Source organism: Lucilia sericata, unplaced genomic scaffold (assembly GCF_015586225.1).
Source record: "Lucilia sericata isolate MDLA Ls3-8-SP2 unplaced genomic scaffold, ASM1558622v1 Contig000760F_arrow, whole genome shotgun sequence".
Taxonomy (NCBI): domain Eukaryota; kingdom Metazoa; phylum Arthropoda; class Insecta; order Diptera; family Calliphoridae; genus Lucilia; species Lucilia sericata.
Window position 1 is genome coordinate 87,598 of NW_023994757.1, and position 26,882 is coordinate 114,479.

At 28.0% G+C, this 26,882-nt stretch overlaps 1 protein-coding gene across 1 annotated transcript in view; it reads right to left on the reverse strand.

Annotated features, from left to right (window-relative positions):
* Positions 1 to 25,791, reverse strand: part of LOC119607911 (protein naked cuticle) — a 44,600-nt gene extending 18,809 nt beyond the window's left edge. Inside the window, exon 1 of the mRNA XM_037962052.1 lies at positions 24,485 to 25,791. Coding sequence (XP_037817980.1) covers positions 24,485 to 24,548 — 64 coding nt within the window. The 5' untranslated portion in view covers positions 24,549 to 25,791. The remainder of the gene's footprint in view (positions 1 to 24,484) is intronic.
* Positions 25,792 to 26,882: the final 1,091 nt, after the last annotated feature.

Consider the following 26,882-nt stretch of genomic DNA (forward strand, 5'->3'; position numbering starts at 1 on the left):
CAAAATTTGTTCCCAGTAACTCGGCAAAAAATCTCCCCAAAATCAGTAAACTTAAAAAAGAGAAATTAGAACACTTAATTTTAAACCCTTCTTTTTTAAAAACTGCCTTTTTTTAAAAACCTTTGTTTTGTCCCTATTTTCCCCCTGAACTAAAAAAGTATCATTCAAGTACATTGCTCTAGTTTTGTATTTCATTTAATTTAAAACTTTTTTTTCAAAATGAATTTCCTAACAACTCCCCTAACTAACCCTTGCATTATTAATAAATCCCCCAACTACTCAAAACTTGTTTCTATAACACATAAATACAATATAAGTATTATTTGAATGAATGGATTTTCAATAATCTTCAACAAATAACTTTAAGATAGTACATCAGCAAAGCAAAAGAAGAGTTGTTTAAATAAACAAAAATAGCAAGAAGATGAAGAAAAAATTGTATAAAAATACAATCTAAATAAACCGTCAAACAGCAAAATAAATACTTTTAGATATACTGCCTGCATAAGTAAATAACAATTTTTTTTTTGTTGCAGAGTAAAGAAAGCACATCCCTCATCATATTTTTTCTTCCTTTAACCTTTTTTATGGCAAAAATATGAGGCATAAATAAAAGGGGACGAGCTCTAGGAACAATAGTCTTTATATGTGCGTATGAGTTTTAGATTTTTCTTAAATGCTTTTTTTTACTGCTTGTACTCTAGCATTTCTTACAGAACGTGCAATTGTTCGTTTGGGTTTTTTTTCATTAATGCAAAACTTGACCCAGTTTTCTAGCTTCATTCTTTTCTATTCTTGCTTAGCAGCATGGTAAGCACAGTAAATGTAAATAGATTTGAAGTATGTATTCAATTCCCCCATTTGTGTTGAATATAACACTGCCACATAATATCCATGCCACATGGAACGAGTGAATGATGCTTTAAGTAAATATAAAACTCGTAAGTTGTTTGTATGACATCTAAAGGTTTATTTTTCCCCCTTTCTTATTATTCCTACTTGTATACCCCTTAAGAGGGAAATATGGCAACAATAATAATTGGGTATTATACATTAAAGAGGTTAAGTTGGTAACGCTATGCTAAAAGTAGAATAAACAAAACAGCAAATTAAACAGTAGCAGTTTGAGAGAGTGTGAGAAAAAAATCAAAACAAAGCGGCTTAAAACAGAGTTGCATTTCATTAGCTGTAATTGAAAATCAGTTGTAAAGTTAATGTTGGCAAGAAGCGAAGGGTAAGAAAAAACAGCTTAAGACAGGAAATTGAATGTTTAATGGATTGTTGAAGAGTAATAAAGTGAATGACTGCAATAAGTTTTCTTTTTGACAGATATATTAACAGTTCAGTAAATAGGGTTTAGATTATAGAATTTGATCTGGTCTATATTATATTTTATAGTCTGGTCTATAGTCTAGGCTATAATATAGACTAGACTATAATCCACACTATAGACTGGACTGTAGACTAATCTTTAGTCTAGACTACAGTATAGTCTATAGACTGGACTATAGTTTAGTCTATAGTCTGGATTATAGTCTAGTCTATAGTCTGGACTATAATCTAATCTATAGTCTGGACTATAATTTAGTCTATAGTCTGAACTATAGTTTAGTCTATAGTCTGGACTATATTCTAGTCTATAGTCTGGACTATAGTCTAGTCTATAGTCTGGACTATAGTCTAGTCTATAGTCTGGACTATAGTCTAGTCTATACTCTGGACTATAGTCTAGTCTATAGTCTGGACTACAGTTCTAGTCTATAGTCTGGAATATAGTCTAGTCTATAGTCTGGACTATAGTCTAGTCTATAGACTGGACTATAGTCTAGTCTATAGTCTGGACTAATGTCTAGTCAATAGTCTGGACTATAGTCTAGTCTATAGTCTGGAATATAGTTTGGACTATAGTCTGGAATATAGTTTGGACTATAGTCTGGACTATAGTCTGGACTATAGTCTAGTCTATAGTTTAGACTATATTCTAGTCTATAGTCTGCACTATAGTCTAGTCTATAGTCTGGACTATAGTCTTGTCTATAGTCTGGGCTATAGTCTAGTCTATAGTCTGGACTTTAGTCTATAGTCTGGACTATATTCTAGTCTATAGTCTAGCCTATAGTCTAGTCTATAGTCTGACTATAGCCTAATCTATAGTCTGGACTATAGTCTAGTCTATAGTCTGGACTATGGCCAAATCTATAGTCTGGACTATAGCCTAGTCTATAGTCTAGTCTATACTCTAGTCTATACTCTGGACTATATTCTATAGTCTGGACTATAGTGTAGTCTATACTTTGGACTAGTTCGGACTATAGTCTATTCCTCTCAAATTTTTTTAGAAAACGGAAATTATGACAGCTGTAACTTCGATAAATTAACACTATTTAATAAAAATTTAAGAAGTATTACTCTCTAGACGTTTTAAAACATATTCTTTTAGAGTATAAAGGATACCCAGTTCCTTTAGATATGTAAATTAACCAACCCACTACTTTATTATGCTTTTTAATAATGTATGTTAAAAGCATAAAGTAATTTCAAAAGTCTCTAATATGTTAAAATTTTCTTCCTTTTTTTCGTTTTGTCATAAATATGCAGAAAAAGAAAGAAAAAAAGCAAGAAAAAGAAATAATTCATCAGTTATGCTTTAGACATGCTGAATTACTGACAGTAATACGTCAAGGGAGAGATATATGAGGGCAGCCTAACTCCCTCTCTTACAGGCACATTTTGTAAACAAAAAGGCATTTTTTTTTTTGAAAACGTGCCATGATTAAATGATGAGTGTTTAAAGAAAAGAGAATATGAAAATGTTCAAGACTAGAGAAAATAAAAAAAGAAAGAAATTAAATGGACATAATTTACAAAAAGTAAACATAAAAATGGGAAAAATAAACCAGAAATGGCATAATTATATAAATAAAACCCTAAGTAAATAAAACTATAAACAAAAATATCCTTTTTTTTTTGTTTTGCTTTTGCTCACTCTATGGCTTAAGCAAATAATGTACAAAGTGTAACTGAAATTTATGATGACATTAAATGTCATTGTTAGTTACACGTTTTGGTTTTAAGCAGTAGTATGGCAGCTCTTTACGTGAAATTAACATTAGAGTCATAATGTTAGCAAAAATCTACAAGAAATCAATTTATATATTCATCAGGAGAGACTTTAAGTTAAGAACATTAAAATTTATTACTTAATATCACACCTTTATTTCCAGCAAATTTGCAAAAATTTTATGTTTGAATCTTAAACATTAATGTAATTTAAGGTTTTAACGTTTTGTTGTTTCTTTCTTGTATTTTGGGGGAAAATTAGAAATTATTATTCTTTTTACGCATCTGCGTAAAATAATGAAATTTTATCATAATGACATTTGTTGGAAATAAAACTTTAGCTGGGTGGTGTTCGTAACAAGTTCAGGAGGAGGAGGAGGGAGAATTGAAAGGTTAAAATTTCTTTCTTGGCGTTGAGAGTAGAATGAAGATGATTATGATGTTGTTACTGATAGAAATTGTAATAAATGTAGACACTAACACACAGTTTAAATCCAAAAGTTAAATGTTTATTGAAGATTTTTGTTGTTAGTGTTATTGTTGTTACTGTTGTTTAGGGCTGCCACCAGAGAGATTGGCAATAACAACAACAACAATAAATATTTGAAAGAAAAAACAAAGCAACAGAAAAATAATGAAATTAATCCGCCATGAAGTATGCCAAGCACGTTTGTTTTTCCAACCATATGTACAAAATAGTGTCTTTTGTCTTCCTCTTCCTTTCCCCCCTCCCTGCTTACATTTCAAATGTTTATGGCAGGAGGCAGTTGTAGGTTATTGAATGGAAAACAGAAAAAAACCTCATGCTATTGAATTTCCAAAATGTTGAGAAAAAAAAACACAAACAAAGATGAGTTTCTTTTTTTTTATTTAACATTTGTATAAATGCCATTACCATGGTTACTACAAATATATTTAGATACGCACACGTACAAAACAATTGTCATTGGATTGTATAAAGAAAATAGGCCGGGGTAGTACAAGATACACTTAGAACTCTTAAACAAGATTTATTAGTCTAAAAAGATTAGATTAATTTCTATGAACATGTCTTACTTTTTGGTTTTGAAAATATTTTCTTTAAAGTTTGAGTTTAAAAAATAATTAAATTAGCTTCATTCATAAAATTTAATAAGATATACTAATTGACCTTTGATTTTTAGCTAGAAATTCCAGAAACTTTTGCACAACTTTGACATATTTTCTTTATATTTAAAAATTTTCAAGCACTTTCTGCGTTTAGAATTTGAAAATAACCTATTTTAGACAACTTGACTTTCGACCCAAAAAATTAAATTATAAAAATGTCATAAAATTAAAATAAATTTTTAAATTTTATTAATAAAATAAAATTTTCAATTACTAGAACTAATGAAATATTTTTAAAATAAAAATTTTAGTAATATGACCTTTGACCTTATGAAAGAAAACTAAAGATTTCAAAAAATGTTAATATTTTTTTCTATGTTTAAAAATTTCCAAACGTTTTCGGTATTCAAAATTTTAAAATAAACAATTTTAAACAATTTGACCTTTGACCCAAAAAAGAAAAGTATACATTTTTTCATAAAGACGAGCAAATTTAAATATTTGTTGAACAAAATAAATTTTTAAATTATTAGATATAAGGAAAATATAAAAAAATGTTCCAAATAATAATTTCCAATAATGACCTTTGACCTTTAACTCAAAATATAAGAAAGTTTGAAAATGTATGCAAATTTTTTTATATTTACTTTATATTTAAAATTTACCAACGACTTTAATGTTTAAAACTAGAAAATAATTAATTTTAAAAAACTTGACCTTTGACCCAAAAAAGATAATTAAAAACATTGTTATAAAAGTATAAAATTTTTGGGAATTTATAGAAGAATGTAAAGTCCTTAATTAATTTAAATAATCAGAATTAATATAACTCAAAAATCAAAATATAATATATGACCTTTGACCTTTAGTTAAAAATGTATAAAAATCCTAAAGGACATATAAAGATAAAAAAATAAATTCCTAAATTATGAAAAATTTTAATTAGCCTATTTTTTTAAATATTTTACTTGTCTACAAATAAACACCTGAAAAATAACGAATTTTAACAAACTGACCTTTGACCTAATATTGGAAAAAGTGCTGAATTAATACAAAAATCCTAAAATTTGTATAATTTTTAAATTGCTTTGGTTTTCTTAAATTATTTTTTCATAGAATAGTTCAAATTTATATATATGACCTTTGACCTCTTGGTTTAAAATCCTGATTTTTTTACATTTTCCTTAAAATGTATGTTTAAAATTGCATATTTGAAATTCCCGTTATAAGATTAAGTAAAAAAGGTTGAAAAATTAATAATTTTTATAAAAATAACCTTTGACCTCTCAGCTAAAATTTAGGTATAACAGAATTTTCTAAAGAAAATTTTGAATTTTTACTTTAAAATTTTTTATTTGTTCCATTTCAAGCCGTTTAAAGAGTTTTAAGTGTGTGTGATATGGTACACTTTATAATCTCTAAAGATCAAAAAGAGGGGGAGAACAAACATACCTTTAGCATTCGAACAATATAGAATTGTTATGGTTTTAAATGAATGTTTTTTGTTGTTGTTGCTATATGGTTTTTGTTATGCTCCTGTTTTTATTGTTTGTTTGGCATAGGTAACTCTAGTATACCTATAACAGCTGTTGCCAGGATGTGTTTTTTTTCAATAGAAATCATTTGTTTTTATATTTACTAAAACTCATGGTAAATTCTATTTCTTAAGGGATTTTATATAGAACAGGTTATTTTAATATTTTTACCTAGAATTGTAAATGAGTATTTTTACTAAGGATTGGTATCATTGATATTTTTCGGTATTTGCTAGATTTTCCTATATCCTTGTAGATATAGAGAAAAATATATAGAGAGTTTTAAGGAAACTTTAATTGACCTAGTTTTATTTTATGTTCAATACATAATAAAGAAAAACCTAAAGTAAATAGAGTTGTAATACTTAACTATGCTAAAGTTAAAAACAAAAGAAAAATCTTTTGTTATTGCAAAGATTTTCTTCTTTTTGTCTTCTTATTATTATGGTCTTTGAACAATTTGCCATGAAATTTATTTCCAACATTTATTATACCAAGAACGTTAAAAGAACAAGAGGCAAGCCTTAACATTTGCGTTAACTTCTTTATGGTTCTGACAATATCCATAAAAACTATGGTTTAATTGTAGCAAAAAGCAAAAATAAGACAATAAAAATAGAGAGAATAATATAAAACATAAAAGTTAATTTGCAAAAATCTATTGTATTTTAAGTAGATCTGGCCAAATAGGCTTAATAACTGTAAATTTCAAGTTAACAGACAGAACAGAAAGAAATGGAAAATCAGAATTAAAAAATTAAATTGCCAGAGTTTAAGTTATAAATCTGGCAACGCCTATAGATAAACTGCACAAAAAGAAAGTATTATCAGTAATGTTTTAACAAACTGCAATGAAATTAGCCCAAAATAATTGTTTTTAATCAAACGACCTTTGACCTCATGTTAAAAAAGCATTAAAATCATAAACAATTTTAAACTTTTCTTAATTTTTAATTCAACTGAAAATATTGTTTATGATTTTTTCATAAAATATAGAAGATTTTTCATATTATACTCTTTTGAAAATTGTTGACCTTTGACCTTAATTTCAAAGGTTTGTAAATACGCCAAAATATTTATATAAATTTGTTGATATATAAATTTCTAAAATATTAGAAATAAAAAGTATTGAAATTAGTCTAAAATAACCGTTTTTCGATAATATGACCTTGGACCTTAAATTAAAAAAGCTTTAAAATTATAAATAAAATGCTAAATTCTCTCAATTTTTAATTGATCTAAACATGTATAAATTTTCTTCATAAAGCAAAGACGTTTTTTTTTTAATAATAAACTGTTTATGCAAAATATTGACCTTTGACCTTAACCTCACAAAAGTGTTTTAAATTTGTAAAAGAAGCAAATATTACAATAAATGTTTATTAATTAAAATTTCTAAAATATTAGAAAAAAAAAAAGTATTGAAATTAGTCAAAAAATAACCGCTTTTCTATACGACCTTTGACCTTAAGTTGAAAAAAGTTGTCAAATCATAAAAAATAGCAAATTTTTATTAATTTTAGATTAAACTAAAACGATTTCTTAGTTTTTTTTTATAAAATAAAGAATATTTTTTAATAATAAACAGTTTTGAAAACGATTGACCTTTGACCTTAAGTTAAAAAGGCTTTAAAATCATAAAAATTAACACATTTTGAAAATTTTTGATACATCTAAAAATATTTTTTTAGTTTTTTCATAAAGTATGAACAAATTGTTTTGCAAAACTTAGATTTTACACCTAAACTTTTGAACAATCTGGCAACGCTTACTTCTTCTACTATAAGAAATATAATTAGAGTGTTGACAGTTTTCTTTAACTTTTTTTACTTTACCCAACCGGATAATTACTAATATTTACATAAAATTATAATAAAAACTAGTGTAAATTGTTACAACAAACAAATATTTAAATAATTTCTTTGTTAATGAGAGACTTTTTAATCAAAAAAACACTAAAAGTTAAACCCCAAAAAGCAACTTTAACGAAGAGATTTTGACAAGAGAACATATTTACATAGAAATATGTAAAAATTTAGTTGTTGTTGTTGTAAAGATGACAGGAAACTATTTGAAACTTAAATCCCCATTGAGCTGTCTAATACAGGCAGTAGTATAGAATAAGAAACAGGCCAACAAAGAGACTCTTAAACCAAAACATAACAATCAATATACAGACAGACACACCATTTTAACAAAAACTCATGCACACATTCAAACATACATATGTACATACATATCTACATTTACAAACATTACATTTAACATTAATTCATATAAACCATGTAGTATGTAAGTTGGAATGTTTGAAAATCATTGTTAAAGGTACTTTTTTTGTTGTTATTGTTGTGCCCCACCCAAAAAACATCAACATTGTTTACCCACTTTTTTTTGTATTGGATTGGCGATTGTATTCATTGTCGTTAGTTTAAAGAGTAGTTTTGTCAAATGTTTTTTGTAGTTGTTGTTGTTTTTTTACAAAATGAATTTTCTCACTATAGAGCCTTTGTTTTTCTAGTGAATGGTTTGGAAAGAGTGTTTTGTATGAATGAATGACACCTTAGCGGTGGTTTAAATAACTTTGTGTTCTCCCTCCCTAGTACATGGTATTTGAAAATTTCAAATGCTGTGTTGAATGGAATAGAAAAATGTTCATCTCAACAAATGGACAAACATTTAAATATATGTACATATAGACGTACATGATTTTTTTATTTAAATATCAAACCTCCAAACGGAAATAGTGTTAAAATAAATATGTTTAAAGTACACACATGTGAGAATCATAAAAACGAGGGAGGGTTTTAAAAAGTTAAAGAATTATAAGGAATTTCTATAGAATAATATATTAATAACTGTTATAAACAAATTTTTATATAAAAACTTAAGATATAACAGCTTATTTTATTTACAAAATATGTATAATAGTTTTTTTTTGGAAAAAATTGTGTATAACAGTTAATTCTATATATAATCAACAGTTATAACAGTTGTTTCTATAGAAAAATTAGTGTATAACAGTTTTTTCTATATAAAAAATATGTGTATAACAGTTTTTTCTATAGAAAAATGTGTGTATAGTGGTTTTTTCTATAGAAAAATGTATGTATAACAGTTTTTCTATAGAAAAAAATAAGTTTAACAGATTTTTCTGTGTATAACAGTTTTTTTTTTCTATTGAAAATATGTGTATAAGAATTTTTTCTATATAAAAATTTCTGTAACAGTTTTTTCTATAAATAATTTGGTGTATAACAGTTTTGTTCTATATAAAAATGTGTATATAACAGTTTTTTCTATAGAAAAATTAGTGTATAACAGTTTTTTCCATATAAAAATTTGTGTATAACAGTTTTCTCTATAAAAAAGATTGGTTATAACAGTTTTAATATAGAAAAATTTGTGTATAACAGTTTTTCTATAGAAACATTTGTGTATAACAGTTTTTTATATAGAAAAATTTGTGTAAAACAGTTTTTTCTATTTGTATATAAAAGTTTTTTCTATAGAAAGATGTGTCTATAACTGTTTTTTTAGAAAAATGTTTGTATAACAGTTTTTTCTATAGAAAAATTTGTGTATAACAGTTTTTTCTATAGAAAAATTTGTGTATAACAGTTTTTTCTATAGAAAAAAATTGTGTAAAACAGTTTTTTCTATAGAAAAATTTGTGTATAAAAGTTTTTTCTATAGAAAGATTTGTGTATAACAGTTTTTTTAGAAAAATGTTTGTATAACAGTTTTTTCTATAGAAAAATGTGTGCATAACTGTTTTTTTTTCTAAAAAAAACTTGTTTATAACAGTGTTTTATATAAAATTTTTTGTTGCAACAGTATTTCTGTAGAAAAAATTATGTATAACAGTTTTCTTTATAGAAAATGTGTGTATAAAAGTTTTTTCTATAGAAAAAAATTGCGTATAACAGTTTTTTCTAAAGAAGAATGTATGTTATGAAGTTTTTTCTATAGAAAAATACACGTATCTATCTGTCATAAAAAAAATTTCTTCTTTATTTACTTATACAAAGTTGCCAGATGGTTTTAATTAACAAAACAAAAATCTTTGAAAACTTTAATAAATCATTAAATTTAAAAAATATAGGAGAAAAACTTAACAATTTTCTCTATTCAAGTTTCATTTTAAACTTATTTTGATTTAACATTTTTTTAAATTTTCTCTTTAATCCCTAAAAATTCATTCACTATCACTCTTGAATTGGAAAAAAAAATGTTAAGAAATAAATTTTTCAATAAAAAAAACACTTTACCAACTGTCATAAACATAAATCTATAATATTTGTTTACTTTTCAAAACCGTCCCCAACAACATCCCCCAACCCCGTCCACACAAATAATCAAACATTTACTCAGTGACTAAAACACTCGACACTCAAGCAAAAAGTACTCTCATATACGTTAAACCATCTGTACGTATGTTTTACTCCATTCTCCTACTATCTATCACACTGTGGTGACTGTTGTTGTCGGCATTTTTCATTTATTGTATTAAAGTGTCGCTATTTTTTCAAAAGTGCACTATCCACCATTTAAGTGGTTTTTAATTGATAAAAGCCTGAACAGAACAGAAAAAAAAAATAAATTGATATGACTGTGTTTTTTCTTTCTTTAAATTGTTTTCATTTTAATTCCCACGCCTTATGCATATGGTTCTAGTAGTTTTGTAAAGTGATTGTGCTGTTGATTTGTTTGAAATAAATAAAGAAATCATTGGCCATTGACACTATTATTGTTTGTATTTTATATACTTTTTCCAATCGATAATAAATCAACAGTTAGATTGTGGGCTTTACAAATTAAATAACAACTTTTTTATGTAAATTTAAGTTAAAAAATCAGAATGTATGAATAACTTTAAAGATTTTTAGTTAATTTTGCAGATATTTGTTTAATTTTGTTAATTTCTTGAAAAAATATTTTTTAAAAAATCAGAATTATCTTTCAGTTTTCATTGTGCTTAACAACGCTTAAATTGTCATCATTGTTTGTCTGGCATTACTGTTTAGCTAAATTGCCTTCTTTGCAAGTGTGGTAACACTACTCTCATGCATCAGCTTCTAGACAAAATGCCAAAAAATTAAGGCTGCCATATGATTTTTCATCAATAATGCAAAAAAACTGATAATTAATTCAATCTAAGAAGAACTTTAATAAAAAATTTGTTAATTTGCTTTTTTGAACAGAAAACTTTAACCAGTCTCCTTCAAATTTACTTATTCCTTTAATTATTTTAACAATTTTTATTTATGTCAATAAACTTAAAATAAAACATTTTCGCTTTCCCTCCCCTCCTAAATCTAACAATTCATTTGACTGATTTTTATCATTGGCAAATGTGTAATTTGATTTTATGTGTCATTTGACAAAATTGTCAACTCCCTTCTCTTAAATTTTTCAACAGATTTACATATGACATTCCGTCAATCTTAGCAGTAAGTCTGTACCATTTTCATTCATATTTAACCTTTTATTTCCGTATTGTCGCACACAAAATCTTTAGCCCATATTAGAAACTCTTTTCTGTTTTTAGTCAAAAAAAAAAAAAAGCAGCCAATATTTTTATATGTATATTTCCGCGTACTTTAACACTTTACTACGGCTGCTGTCGCCTTTGTGTGCACACACTTGAGTTCACTTGGATTTACTTAGACTGTAAAGTACTTACACACTAGGTTTGTCGAGTGTCTGGTCGGAAAGGAGGGTGTGAGAGGGTTCGGTAAGAATAGTACAAATCAAATGTATGTAGATTTGCTTAAAATCTCGCTAAGAATACTATTTAAATGTTTAGTGCTTGTTTTAAGGAAATTCAGCAGTTTAAAGTAGAGAAATGTTAAAATGTAAACTATTTACCTTTGGAAATTGTAATTTAAATATTTATTTCTGGAACTTAAGAATGGAATAGAGTTTAACGGATAATACGGATTTTAAAACATTTTACATTAGAAATAAATCTGGCAACGCTTTATTTCTACAAAAGGTGACAATTTTTGTCATATAAAAAGTTGCCAGATATTTTTTGTAATATTAAAATATTGATATTAGAAATAGCTCTGGTAACACTCTCTATTATACACAAAACTGTTATACACAAATTTTTATGTAGAAAAAACTGTTTTATTAAATTTTTCTGTAGGAAAAAACTGTTATACACAAATTTTTCTATAGAAAAAATTGTTAAATAAAAATTTTTTGGTAAAAAACAGTTTTATTAAATTTTTCTGTAGAATAAACTGTTATAGAATAAACTGTTTTTCTATAGAAATAAACTGTTATACACAAATTTTTCTATAGAAACAACTATTATACACAAATTTTTCTATACAAAAACTGTTATACACAAATTTTTCTATAGAAAAAACTGTTATAATAAAATTTTCTTTAGAAAAAACTGTTATACACAAATTATTCTATACAAAAAACTGTCATACACAGTTATTCTATAGAAAAATCGATATACAAAAATTTTTCTATAGAAGAATCAGTTATACACAAATTTTTCTGTATGAAAAATTGTTATACTCAAATTTTTCTGTAGAAAAAACTGTTATACAAAAATTTTTCTATAGGAAAAACTGTTACACACAAATTTATCTGTAGAAAAAACTGTTATACACAAATTTTTGTATAGAAAAAACTGTTATATACTAATTTTTTATAGAACACAAACTTATCTACAGAAAAGTGTTACACACAATATTTTCTATAGAAAAAACTGTTATACACAAATTTTTCTATAGAACAAACTGTTATACACAAATTGTTCTATAGAAAAAACTGTTTTACACTGTTATACAAAAATTTTTCTGTAGAAAAAACTGTTATACAAAAATTGCTCCGTAGAAAAAACTGTTTTTTCATAGAATAAACTGTTATACTCTTATTTTTCTATAGAAAAAACTCTTATACACAAATTTTTGTATAAAAAAACTGTTATACACAAAATGCTTAATAGAAAAAACTGTTATACTATAAGTTTTCTGTAGAAACTGTTATTTTCTCCAAATAAATCCAACAATTTGTTTTAAAAACTAAGAAATTTTGAAACAAATTCTTATATGAAATTTATCTCCGCCCTAAGCATAAATATTTGTTCCTCTTTTTTTTCTATGACATTTATGATTTATATGTTTCAAATGTCATTTTACGACAGCTTGTCAAATATAATAATACTACGCTCTGCTCTGTATTATGTTTTTTTTTTCTCATCTTGTTCTGCTTGTTCATTCTATCAATCTCTTTCATGCACATAACTTCATTTGTGATTGACAGTTTGATTGATGGTTAAATGAAAAGTAAACAAAACCCCAGAAAAAAAAAACAACTATGTTAAATTTTCAAAATTTCCTAAGTTCTTTTTTTTTTGTAGAATTTATTAAGAATTTAACAGACATATTTAATTTAATCATCTTATTTAAAAAGAAACTAAGGAAACTATGTTGTTCATTGAAAACGAAACCTTATATTTGTTTTTGTTTAAACAACAACAGTAAGAAAACACATTTTTCTATAGAAAACTAAAACCCTTTTTTACAGTAAATATGAATAACAAACAACAACAACAACAACAGCAGTACGCAGTGTATAATCAGTTTCAAAGAAATCCCTATTTATTTATGCCACTCTAATTAAGATTTGAATCTTTATTATATTCAGGCCTTTTATGCCTGTTTTTGCTGTTTATAGAGTGTAGTAGTAGTAGTAGGGGCGAATATGGGATTCCAAAAAATAATCAACAACTTCAGCAGAAAAGCAAAAAAAAAAAAAATTAACAATATATGTATAAAAACCTACAATTGTTAACATTGTTGGGTTGTAGTCAAAACCTTTTGAATTTTCTTTTTTTTTTCTAAAAAACAACATCATTACATGGCATGCAGTAGTAGTTACATATACATATGTAAGTATATACATTTTTAATATCTCTGGCCTGTTGTTGTAAAAATAATAATAACACCACCATTATCATCCAGTTAGTGTGTAAACCAGTCAGTCAGTCAGTGGAGTCGTTGCTCAATATTTATTTTTCCTTTCTGTAACATAAACATAAGAGCTGTTGAATGCCCCATTCATTTTCAGCGTTTTTTTTTAATGTCCTACATTTTTTAATAAAAAAATCATGTTTTTTTTGTTAAATATGAAGTGTAAATTATACATGCTTTAAGTTAGTGTTATAAAAAAGTAGTGGCACAAAATAATTTGTTTGTAAAAAGTTTCAAAAAAAAGTTCATATTAAAAAAAATTATATACTGTTATCATATTGTCATATGATAACACTGAGGAAGATGTAACCGTCTGGTAACTCCTAAATATACAGCTATCCCATTACCCTATTTGTTTTGTTTACAATTTACACTTTTATACAACTCTGTATGTTAATGCAATTCTAAATTGTCTAGTCTATAGTCTAGTCTATAGTCTAGTCTATAATATAGTCTAGTCTAGTCTAGTCTAGTCTATAGTCTAGTCTATAGTCTAGTCTATAGTCTAGTCTATAGTCTAGTCTATAGTCTAGTCTATAGTCTAGTCTATAGTCTAGTCTATAGTCTAGTCTATAGTCTAGTCTATAGTCTAGTCTATAGTCTAGTCTATAGTCTAGTCTATAGTCTAGTCTATAGTCTAGTCTATAGTCTAGTCTATAGTCTAGTCTATAGTCTAGTCTATAGTCTAGTCTATAGTCTAGTCTATAGTCTAGTCTATAGTCTAGTCTATAGTCTAGTCTATAGTCTAGTCTATAGTCTAGTCTATAGTCTAGTCTATAGTCTAGTCTATAGTCTAGTCTATAGTCTAGTCTATAGTCTAGTCTATAGTCTAGTCTATAGTCTAGTCTATAGTCTAGTCTATAGTCTAGTCTATAGTCTAGTCTATAGTCTAGTCTATAGTCTAGTCTATAGTCTAGTCTATAGTCTAGTCTATAGTCTAGTCTATAGTCTAGTCTATAGTCTAGTCTATAGTCTAGTCTATAGTCTATAGTCTAGTCTATAGTCTAGTCTATAGTCTAATCTATAGTCTAGTATTAAGTCTAGAATATAGTCTACTATTAAGACTAGCCTATAGTTTAGTATGTATACAGTCTATAGTCTACTTTTTTTGCTACTCGCTGTTTTGTTTTCTTTATAAAGTACTATATTTTGCAACTGTGCAGTGTGGCAGCACTAAAGTGTTTTGTTGTCCTTTTATTTCTGTTGTTTTGTTTACAAACTGCATGCTCTTCTTATATAAACTCTCTCTGTTTTGTTTACAAAAAACATTTCAATGCAAATTAGAGCAATAACATGTCATTACTTATGTATGTTAATTACTTTTCAAAGCAACTCTGTAGAAATTTGTAGCGTTTTTTGGTTGCTATAGTTTTAAAAAGCTTTTCAAAACCCTTTAATATGTGATTTTCTTTTCTAATTTATAAATAAAAAAAACTAATAAAAATTGCGGGTTAATTGCATGGGTCAGATTTTAATTACAAGGTTTTTGTGATTAATTTTTTGTAATCACTGTTTTGTGAAAAGTTTACTGTAAATGTAAAGCACAACTATAAAATGATTGGCGGGTTAGTCGATTAGAAAAAAAATTGGAACATTTAAAGGCAAATTGTGTTTAAATATGAAATGAACTAAAGGCATAACGCCAAGAGTCTGACGCTAAGCCAAAATCTATACATATTTTATAATCTATTAAGAATATACAGGCTAATTAATGTTGTAATCTATACAAATTTTGGTTTGTAATCTTTTAAGAAAATCATTATGATATTTTGCCTGACAGCTGCATTTAAAAATTTCTTAAATGAAAAAATAAACGCCAGCTGTGGTTATGATCAAATATATTTCAATAATTATTGTTTGAAATGTCATATTTTCAAAGATCATTATCCTGACATTGAAAAACATCCTTTGTTTCTCTAACTGCCTTTCACTTTAATCATTAATCAGCATCTTTAATTTGAAATAATAATCTTTTAGAGTTTTCTTAAGAATTTTAAGATAAACATCAACACTTTTTTGCCCAAAATTTTTAGGAGTTTTTAAGAAGCAACCTTTCAAATTGTCATTCATACAGAAAATTGAAATGTGTGATATTTTTGTGTAAACTGAGTATCGAAATAATTAGTCACATTTTGCCTGCATATGGCTACAAATACAAAAACGTATCAATTGTGGTTGACTCATTAGGGGATTATTCCAGGAAGCCACTAAACAAAGAAACTCAAAAACACTGTGTGTGGTCCTTCATTCCTACACTTTCACACAAAAAAACACTCAAATATTTTCTAAAATCTTGAAGAAGATAAAGAGCAAAAAAAAAAAGAAATTTTAAAATAAAACTGACATTTCAAAACATTAAACTATGATTAATCTAGGTTTTTAATAAAACAAAAAAATATCTAAAAATATTTGTAACAAATAAACCCGAAACCTAATAATATTGGAAAAAAAATCTCTAAAATGAAAAATCTAAACGTTTAAAAGTCATCCATCATTGTCAAGACATGGGTGATGCAGTCACAGTAATCTACGCACAATAACCAAAGAAAAAAAATTACAAAAAAAAAACAAGTTTCAACATATTTGGAGGCCTCATCACAATGAAAGGCTATAGAAAAAAGTACAAAAAAAGAAAGAAAACAGTAAAAACTTTACTTAAACTTCTAGCACTAACCGCCTAAATGTAATACAACTTAAATAGGTTCTACTGTATTTAGTTTATCTTACATCTCTATGTTAAAGTTTTTAACATACGAACGAAAGTTTTTTTTTTCTTTTTGGGGATACAACATCAGCACCATGGTACGTTTGCGTGTTTTATTATTTTGTAAAGCCGCCGTCTGTCTGTTCGGTCGGCCTATTCATGTCAAAAACAAAAGCAACAACCACCACATTGCACAAAACAAACCGAAAAAAACAACAACAAAAATCTCCAATATTAAAAAGAAATAAATAGAAAAAACGAGTAAAAACTGACTGACTGACAGAATGACTGACCAGGCCTGGTCGGGGCCAAACAGAAAGCAACCACATTGCTGTTTGCTATCATCAATTTCAATTAAGCATACATTTTTCATCAAAAAAAAAAAATACTCACAACATAAGCGGGAATAAATAGTTTAAATGGAAAAAGCGTGAGTAAGTGCTTTACGAGAGGTTTAAATATGCTAAAGCAATGGTGATGGTATTAGAGTTGTTGTTGTTGTTGTTGGAGTGGGGAAGAAAGAGACCACCCTTAAATAGGCTTTAGCTTGCAGGTTTTTAATAATTTTTATTAAATTTTCTCATCTGTCAAAAGTTAGAAAAGCTGCTGTCACTTAAAGTTTGACATATTTCGTAAGGGGTGTGTAAATTGTTGTAAATAAAATTTAATAAAAGTTGATGATAAAAGTATTCTCTGCGTAATTTAAATCTATAAAATAGTTGGGGACTAGTTGCAAGTTTATCATCCCTGACAGTCGAATTCGGGGAATCAATTAGGTCACGGACACTGTTTAACTCTTTATTTTAGTAATTGAAGAGTGAGAAACTTAATACTTCTATCCTAGTTCAAGTTCAGCTGCTAATGCGACTAGAGCTAGATCCCACTTTCTTTTTTCCTTGGTCCCGGTTACTACAACACTCTTACTAGTCTCGAGATATTGTTCCGATACAATTTAACCATATAAACTAATTCAAGTCTAGGTGCTAATGATATGACGTCTAGATCCAGCTTGATAAATCTGGTAAGAGAATAGTAACGAAAAATTATCGCCCACTTTTGCGCGATCGTGTTACCTATATCCATAAAAGTTAAAGGAAATAAAGAACCTCTTACTAGATTACCAAATCCGTTAACACTGACACGAAAAGTTCTTCTGGATCCAAATCTTTACAGTTATATAAGCCTTCCGAAGTAAGACACCAAAAATATCGCTTCTAAGATCCACTAGAGTCAGATTCTTCTGTCACTCCTATGAATGTTGTATTGGTGAGGACCTTTTCTTGATTGCCAGTTTATACAGAAGAAGACAATATCTTCAATGTACCAAGAGATAATGTAATCGATACTTCATATAAGGCATTTAAAGTGGATCTTTGGCTCTACATGAAGACAATATTTCACACTGGCCCAGGAACTGTTAAGGCAGATAATCCTCTAGCTCTTGCAAATATAACCTTCGTGAAGTTAAAAGAAAGATTTCACATCTTGAAGATTCTTTTGAGAGCGAATGTAAAATTTTGATTCAGTGGTTGGAAGTTATCTGAACTAGTCAGGGAAATCTATGAATGTTCCTTTCATAAAACAGAGGAGATATTGACAACATTTAAGACTTAAAGATAATAGAATTATCTGGGACTTAATGTATTAATCCAGGTTTTAACCTTCAAACGATCTAACCATTCTCTATTCCTATCTGAAAGTAATCAAAATTTTGTGCATCCTATCAAGTTGCTTTTGTATGGTTTTTCATATCGATCCAACAGAGGCAGATAGATATAGATCTGAAGGTACTTAGTGATCTTCAACTATCAATATCTAAACTTAATATAAGTTCATCAGTCAGAGCCTTGCTGCGATCTCGTCTGAAAGGAACTTTAAGAGTTACATCGACGTCCAGAGTTTTTATATAATTGGAGGTTTCCTTAATTAAGATCCTTGCATAATTGTCGTACGTTCTTGAGCTCTAAGAATCCAGTGGAATCCGAACTTTGAACAAACAGTTATGAGGAAGTTATCAGAGATTTGATTCATGATTAAATGAAGATCCTTGCCTACGTTTTTGATCATCTACAATCAAGTATATAAGTATATATGTACTTCTGAAGACCCTAATGATCTACATATGTTATATTAAGGTTAAGCTAAGTTTTTCTTCTATTCTTTAAACTTTTTGACATAATTTTGTTGGCCACTGTTGTGGTATTATAACAATTTTTTTTTCTTTCAATTATTTTTTATTTCTGTTCATGCAGCAGGAAACCAAAGACAAGAAGCTACCGAGTAACAGTTTTTTTTTTCATATTTATATAAAAACTGTCGATCTTTTTTTACCAAAAGGAAACTTTACTTCACTCATACCCAACAGAGAGTTAAAAACATTTAAAAGGATTCCAACTAACATGTAGATATTATTGCTATTTCCTACAGACCGGCATGAAAAGAAACGCGCCAACAAATCTTGTCTGCAACAAAGTATACGAAGAGAAAGATATGAAACCTGAAACTCTTTGAAACGCACTTCTTGCCAGAAATGAAAAAAACGATCTACAGCAACAACAAATCGAGGAAAAAACACAAAGGGTTTCCAATTGTTAATTCCAGAAAATACTAGCAAGTCTTTAACTATAAGATACCACGAATTGGAAACCCTTAAGCTAAACAACTAAAATCCAACAAATACTACTAAAAGACCGCTTTAACAAAAGAAAAGACGGGAGAAGCAGAAAAAAAAAGAAAAGAATCAACCAACAAGCAGAGAAAAAAAAACGAAAACATCGCACACTTTGAGAGCTTCCTTTAGTTCTCTGTGTGTGCCGATGCCGACCAAACTACAAAAAAAAGTGGAAAAAATAAGACAAAAAACAACAAAGACGGTAAGACTATAATCACAAGTTATCTGTGGAAACGAAAGAATGAAACAAACAAAAGATCCGCCAGACGTATGGACGGTTATACACAAACACACCTTAACTTCAACAAAACAAAACAAAAAAAACCAAGCCTACTTGAGATGATGCTGCTTACAGTAGACCCTTTGGCGTTAAATTCCTATAGAGGATCGTTTTTAGCTAAATATCATTTTAGCTTGTGGTTTTTAGATTCTAAGCTTTACAAGGGATTACTGTTTGGTATCCACATCCTCTGCCAACCAAACCAACGAACTTTAGCTTGCATTTTACGAATAGTATTATTTTACTTACAGCATCATGCATTGTTTGGTAGTTAGTGTCAATCTTTCCGTTTATATTTTTTTCCTGGATATTCTTTGTTTTTCCTGCCGCTCCTGCTTTTTGTAGTAATAGCATTGTTGTTGTAGTTGTTGTTTGCAGTTACATAAAATGTACTGGTTTTGTATTATATAAACAGATATATAATGCGGCATATATTCTTAGTTGAAATCTGACTGCGCAGAATGAAGAGAGTGTTGTCAACTTTTTTAAATCTGGAAAAACGTTCTTTTTAATTTCCAATCAATAAAAATGTTGCAATAGCTGGTTTAAAGGCTCTGGAAACTGTATTGCATCTTAGTCCCAATATGAAGCATCTCTCTCTCTCTCTCTGGTTGATGAATATCAAGAACAAACGATCTCCACTCGCTCAATGATCATTCTCAGGTAACATAAAGAATTTTGAAAAGTTCTTATTCTTTAAACATGGGAACCAATAGAGGATAACATAGATAAATCGAAGATGTATCATTCTTACGTCTTAACATCTTTCTCAGCAAGATATTGATCATCACAAGCGATTTCAAAGTTCTGTTCAAAGAGATATTTCTGAATACTTACAGATGGAACAATGACTAAATCAACTGTGGTGCAAAACCTGAGATTTTACGTTTTAATACGTGCTCCAGATAAACCATTTATCTTCAAGAGCTAGAGGTTAGGAAAGTTGTCTTCCCAAAAAAGAGAACATTCCTTCTAGCACTGACATCTGTCTGAATAGAACGTCCAAAGATTCTATACAGATGAGAATGGTGGCATGATTTCCGAGATTTACTTGAAGACTATGCCTCGTATAAGTCCGGTATATGAAGCTTATTTGTTTCAGAACAATGTGATGTCGTCGAGGAAGATGTTCATGTTAGCACTTGACTTCGCAATGTAAGTGTTCTAGACAAATTTTCACTTGGAATAAGCTATTTTCTATGATGATCTTGGGTTAATGAGCTCAATACGCCTTCCTGATAAGGGTAGAATCTTTCAAAGTTCTTTACACAAAAGGAATATTCCAGGAATCACTGCAATCTTTCATAAGATACTTTCTCCATATCCATCTGTTAGGGGCAGACGTTTTGGTCCAAGAAGATTTTCCTTCCTAACTTGTAAAAGCAGTGTCTGTGCAACTTTACAAGAGGGACGACCTAGGTAGGTAGGTATGTTGATAGGAGGATATATATTACATCAAATCCGAAGAAATACACCTAGGCCACTATCGGACCTGTTGTGCGCTCCTTATCTTTACGGACGACCTAAAGAAATGTTGGATGCAGATCACTTCCCACTGGCATTTATATGTGATTAATTTCCTCTATCTGTACTAGACCAAGTGGATTCCACGAAGCTGAATAGCAGACCTACTCTCGCATTGGCTCTCCAAACGAAATTAATATCCTATTTCGCAAAAACTTGGAAAAATCGTTCCTATTTTCCAGCAAAAAGCTCCAAATGAACTTTAACTATAAACAATACTTTCCAAACAAAATCAACGAAAAAAAAAACATTTCAATAGTTCTAAAAACTTTAGTTTTCCTGTATTTTTAAGTTTATTTTACCTGCTTCTTAAGACTTTTCGGAAAGAAGATAGACAGACAAGCAGAACAACAACAACACAAAACCAACGAAACTCAACTGGTAAGGTGAGTTTCGGCAAATATTACGTTTATTCTTTATATATATAATTTTTTTTCTTTTTCGCCAGTTAACTTCAGTGATATTTGTTTGTAAATATTTTTAATGGCCGACTTTTTTTTGTGCTTGAGTTTCGAGAGCTGGTCAATGCTGCAATTGCAGACAAGCCGCTTCTTCTACCAGCAATTAGTGTTTAAGGGTATGAGATGATTGAAAGGTAGAGGAGATTTATAATGAAATGATCAATGTTTGAAAGCTGAACAAAAGAAAGATGGAACATGGTTGGGTTTGTGGTAGATTGAAAATAACAAATCAAGAAATTGTTCTGTTTTTTTTTCATTCTTTATAATTTTGGTTTTGATTTTGCTATAGGTTCTTTAAAGTTTTTTCAAATTTTAAGCTCATTGTTCGTAATAATACTTTCTTGTATCACTATAATATAGAGGAGTATTGTATTTTCATTTTAAATACCGGGCACAAGAATAAAACAACAACAAAACGTAATAATACTATACAATAACTGAAGCAATCAGGGTTGGAATCTTTAAAACCATAAACAAAATTGAAGCACATTTTTTACTGTATAAAATTCAGTCCTAGTTCAGTTCTAGTTCAGTTCTAGTTCAGTTCTAGTTCAGTTCTAGTTCAGTTCTAGTTCAGTTCTAGTTCAGTTCTAGTTCAGTTCTAGTTCAGTTCTAGTTCAGTTCTAGTTCAGTTCTAGTTCAGTTCTAGTTCAGTTCTAGTTCAGTTCTAGTTCAGTTCTAGTTCAGTTCTAGTTCAGTTCTAGTTCAGTTCTAGTCCAGTTCTAGTTCAGTTCTAGTTCAGTTCTAGTTCAGTTCTAGTTCAGTTCTAGTTCAGTTCTAGTTCAGTTCTAGTTCAGTTCTAGTTCAGTTCTAGTTCAGTTCTAGTTCAGTTCAAGTTCAGTTCTAGTTCAGTGTTAGTTCAGTTCTAGTTCAGTTCTAGTTCAGTTCTAATTCAATTCTTTTCAATAATTTTTAATACTACTTCATTTTCCAACTCTGTGTATTACAGAGCTCAGAGTATGAAAACATTTATTTACATGTTTGTATGTAAGTGTATGATGTAGTGTTGTAGAGTATAGTTTTGCTAGTTGTTGCTTGCCTTACTCTCCTGTCAGCCTTCATTTGTTTACATCGAGTTTTTTTCTCTTGCTTACTTGTTTTGTTTTTGTTTTTATTTTTTCAAACGGAGTAAAGCTGTATAGTAAGTGTGTTTGTAAGTATGTATTTATGTAGTTGTTGTTCAGGTTTTTATTTTTTTTTTTTATTTTTCTTTTCTTTAATGTTTAGTTGTTGTTGTTATTTGTAGTATTGTTGGCGGGTCGGTTGGTTGGTCGGCTTTTCAAAAGCAAACGATCAATTATTGTGCTGCTTTTGAATGCCATGCCGAATATCTTCAAAAATAAAAAAAAACATGTTTTTTTTGTATTTTATTCTCTTCAGCCAGCCAACAACTACAACAGTTTTCAACAACACTTGTAACTCGTTTAACGTAGTACAAACTACTTTTTCGTTTTGTTATTATGGCCTTTTTTAAGTGCTCTAACTATTATCAGAGTTAAAATATCTAATAATTACAAGTGGTTGAATGGAAAAATTGTCATTAATGGGATGAAAATAAAAAAAAAATATATTTTAATGACTTTGTAGTGGTGGGTGTATTCAAAGTGTTTATAAATTATTTTAAAAAGTTTTATTTATTGTTTTTGCTAAGAATTTTTCTTAAATTTATTTCAATATTTAAATTTATAGTTTTGGCTAAATAAACAACAGATTGTTTAAACAGATTTTTTAATTTTATTTAGGCAAATAATAAGAAAAAAAAATTTTAAAAATGACAAATTAACGAAATATCTACCTATGTACCTATTGAAAAAATGTTCTAGTCCTGTTCTAGTTCTGTTCTAGTTCTATTCTAGTCCTATTCTAGTTCTATTCTAGTTCTATTCTAGTTCTATTCTAGTTCTATTCTAGTTCTATTCTAGTTCTATTCTAGTTCTATTCTAGTTCTATTCTAGTTCTATTCTAGTTCTATTCTAGTTCTATTCTAGTTCTATTCTAGTTCTATTCTAGTTCTATTCTAGTTCTATTCTAGTTCTATTCTAGTTCTATTCTAGTTCTATTCTAGTTCTATTCTAGTTCTATTCTAGTTCTATTCTAGTTCTATTCTAGTTCTATTCTAGTTCTATTCTAGTTCTATTCTAGTTCTATTCTAGTTCTATTCTAGTTCTATTCTAGTTCTATTCTAGTTCTATTCTAGTTCAGTTCTAGTTCAGTTCTAGTTCAGTTCTAGTTCAGTTCTAGTTCTGTTCTACTTCTGTTCTAGTTCTGTTCTAGTTCTGTTCTAGTTGTGTTATAGTTCTGTTCTAGTTCAGTTCTAGTTCAGTTCTAGTTCTATTCTAGTCCTATTCTAGTTCTATTCTAGTTCTATTCTAGTTCTATTCTAGTCATATTCTAGTTCTATTCTAGTTCTATTCTAGTTATATTCTAGTTCTATTCTAGTTATATTCTAGTTCTATTCTAGTCCTATTCTAGTTCTGTTCTAGTTCTGTTCTAGTTCTATTCCACTTCTGTTCTAGTCCTGTTCTAGTTCTATTCTAGTTCTATTCTAATTCTATTCTATTTCTATTCTAGTTCTATTCTAGTTATATTCTAGTTCTATTCTAGTTCTGTTCTAGTTCTATTCAACTTCTGTTCTAGTCCTGTTCAAGTTCTGTTCTAGTTCTGTTCTAGTTCTGTTCTAGTTCTGTTCTAGTTCTGTTCTAGTTCTGTTCTAGTTCTGTTCTAGTTCTGTTCTAGTTTTGTTCTAGTTTTGTTCTAGTTCTGTTCTAGTTATGTTCTAGTTCTGTTTTAGTTCTATTCCAATGCTGTTCTAATTATGTTCTAGTTTTGTTGTACGTAGTTCTGTTCTAGTTTTTTTTTTCTAATTCATTTCAAGTTTAGTTCTAGTTATTTTCTAGTTCTTTTCTAGTTATTATCTAGTTATGTTTTAGTTTAGTTATAGGTAGTTAAATTGTGGAAAGACTCATTCCCAGCTGCAATTAAATTCTAATCGTGAAAAGTTTTACCAAAATCCTAGTTGTCCCTCTTAAGCTACAACAACAAACAAATTAATTACATAAAAAGTTTTGATTTCAATTCATTATAAATATTTAAATTTTTAAGGTCATTGCTATAAAATGTCTAAGATAAATTTATAAAAAAAACTGCTGAGAAAAAAACTTACCCGAGAATTGTTTATAACCACCGAGTATTTTATGTTTCCACCATTTTACTAGATTTCCTGCCATAGCCGCCAAAAAAAGCTAATGCTAAGCTGTTTCTAAGTTTTTTCTTGTATTTTTTCTTCTAAAAATTTTGTATATTTTTTAAAGCAAAGTTGTTTTTAAAGACAATAACAACAACAGCAAAGGGAATTCAGTATTTTTGTTTACCATACTTGTGTTGTATATTTACTATTTTTTGCTTTTTTTTAATTTTGTTTTTTTTTTACTCACTCACTCATTTTTTTAACACAAACAAAAACAACATTTGTTTTTTTTTTCAAACTTTTTACTCAGTATAGGCAAAGGGCACAACAACACCATTTATTTTTTGTTTTTATTTTGTTGTTTTTTTTTCTTGTGCTGCTTGTTCTTTTACGTCGTTTTGTTGTTATTACTTTTTTAGGTCAAAAACAACAACAAACATCACTCACAGTAAAAAGACAGAAGAAGAATAACAAAAACTTTTTTACAACTTTTTTTTGTTTTTCTTAATACTCGTTTTTGTTGTTGTTTACTGCTGCTTCTTCTTTTCGAAATAAAGACAGACAGTGAAGTGAGTATAAGAAAATAAATACACAGAGAACTTTAGCTGTAGGTTGGTTGTTGTTTTGAAGTTAAAGTTGTAAAATTAACATAAATTTTTAACTAATTATACAAAAAAATTTTTTATAATTTTTTAACAAAATTGTTAAAGAATTGTATTTTTGTTGTTTTGCTATAAATTATTCCAGTTGAAAGCATTAGAAAAATCCAGTTACTTTGCTAGCGTTATTTCTTTTAAGTTATTATTGTTGTTGTTGTTTGTTTTATATTGCAAAGAGGGTTGTTTTTATTTTTTGTCATATGTATTTTTTTACTTATTTGTCGGTTTTTGCCTTTTGGTCTTTTACAAACGATGCCGATTAATTTTTGGTTTGTTTAATTTTTGTAACATTTTTGCACTTGATTAGTCACACACTTTTTTTAATTAAATTTCTTAACTCCTCAGGATTTGATAAAATTATTACTTTTTCATTAAAATACACTTTTTATTGTTTTCATTTTGTTTAAATTTATAATACACTTTGTTTTCCTTTTTTTTTTGTATATTCAACTTTGTAAATAATAATTTTCCTTTACAATTTTCCATGGATTCTGTTGTGTATATACAAGAGATATATATTTTTAATATACAAGGAAAACAACAACAATAAAAAACGTATGTTAAACGTTTGAATTTATCCGCTAGACCGTTTTATACAACATTTCCACTCAACGTTCAACTAAAAACTGAAATGAGTTGAGAGTTGAGCGCTAACAGAAAACAAATAGCATAAAAACAACAACAACATTGATGCTCTGCTTAACTGAGAAAAAAGGTGGCCAGCAGTAGCTAATAATGTATTTTAAAATTATAAATGAATTGTTAAATTAATATAAAAGTATTTAAATTATTTAACAATAATTAAAATTTTTTTTTAATTTTATTTATATTTATTTGAATTTGAAACTGAATGTAAATATTACGAGTAATGTGCTTTGGAATGAACAAAAAACGCTAAATTGACCATACTCTTAGCGTTAACTGTTTGAGAGCGAGAAAACAGAATAAAAGGGAGAGTCACAACATGTTGGTTGCTACAAAGGAACTCGGCACAACAATACAGAGCTGGGTAATTTAGTTAGTTAGTTCGTTAGTTAGTTAGTTAGTTAGTTAGTTAGTTAGTTAGTTAGTTAGTTAGTTAGTTAGTTAGTTAGTTAGTTAGTTAGTTAGTTAGTTAGTTCGTTAGTAGTTAGTTAGTTAGTTAGTTAGTTAGATTAGTTAGTTAGTTAGTTAGTTAGTTAGTTAGTTAGTAGTGAGTTAGTTAGTTAGTTAGTTAGTAGTTAGTTGTAGTTAGTTTAGTTAGTTAGTTAGTTAGTTAGTTAGTTAGTTAGTTGTTAGTTAGTTAGTTAGTTAGTTAGTTAGTTAGTTGTAGTTAGTTAGTTAAGTTAGTTAGTTAGTTAGTTAGTAGTTAGTAGTTAGTTAGTTAGTTAGTTAGTAGTTAGTTAGTTAGTTAGTTAGTTAGTTAGTAGTTAGTTAGTTAGTTAGTTAGTTAGTTAGTTAGTTAGTTAGTTAGTTAGTTAGTTAGTTAGTTAGTTAGTTAGTTAGTTAGTTAGTTAGTTAGTTAGTTAGGTAGTTAGTTAGTTAGTTAGTTAGTAGTTAGTTAGTTAGTTAGTTAGTTAGTTAGTTAGTTAGTAGTTAGTTAGTTAGTTAGTAGTTAGTTAGTTAGTTAGTTAGTTAGTTAGTTAGTAGTTAGTTTAGTTAGTTAGTTAGTAGTTAGTTAGTTAGTTAGTAGTTAGTAGTTAGTTAGTTAGTTAGTTAGTTAGTAGTTAGTTAGT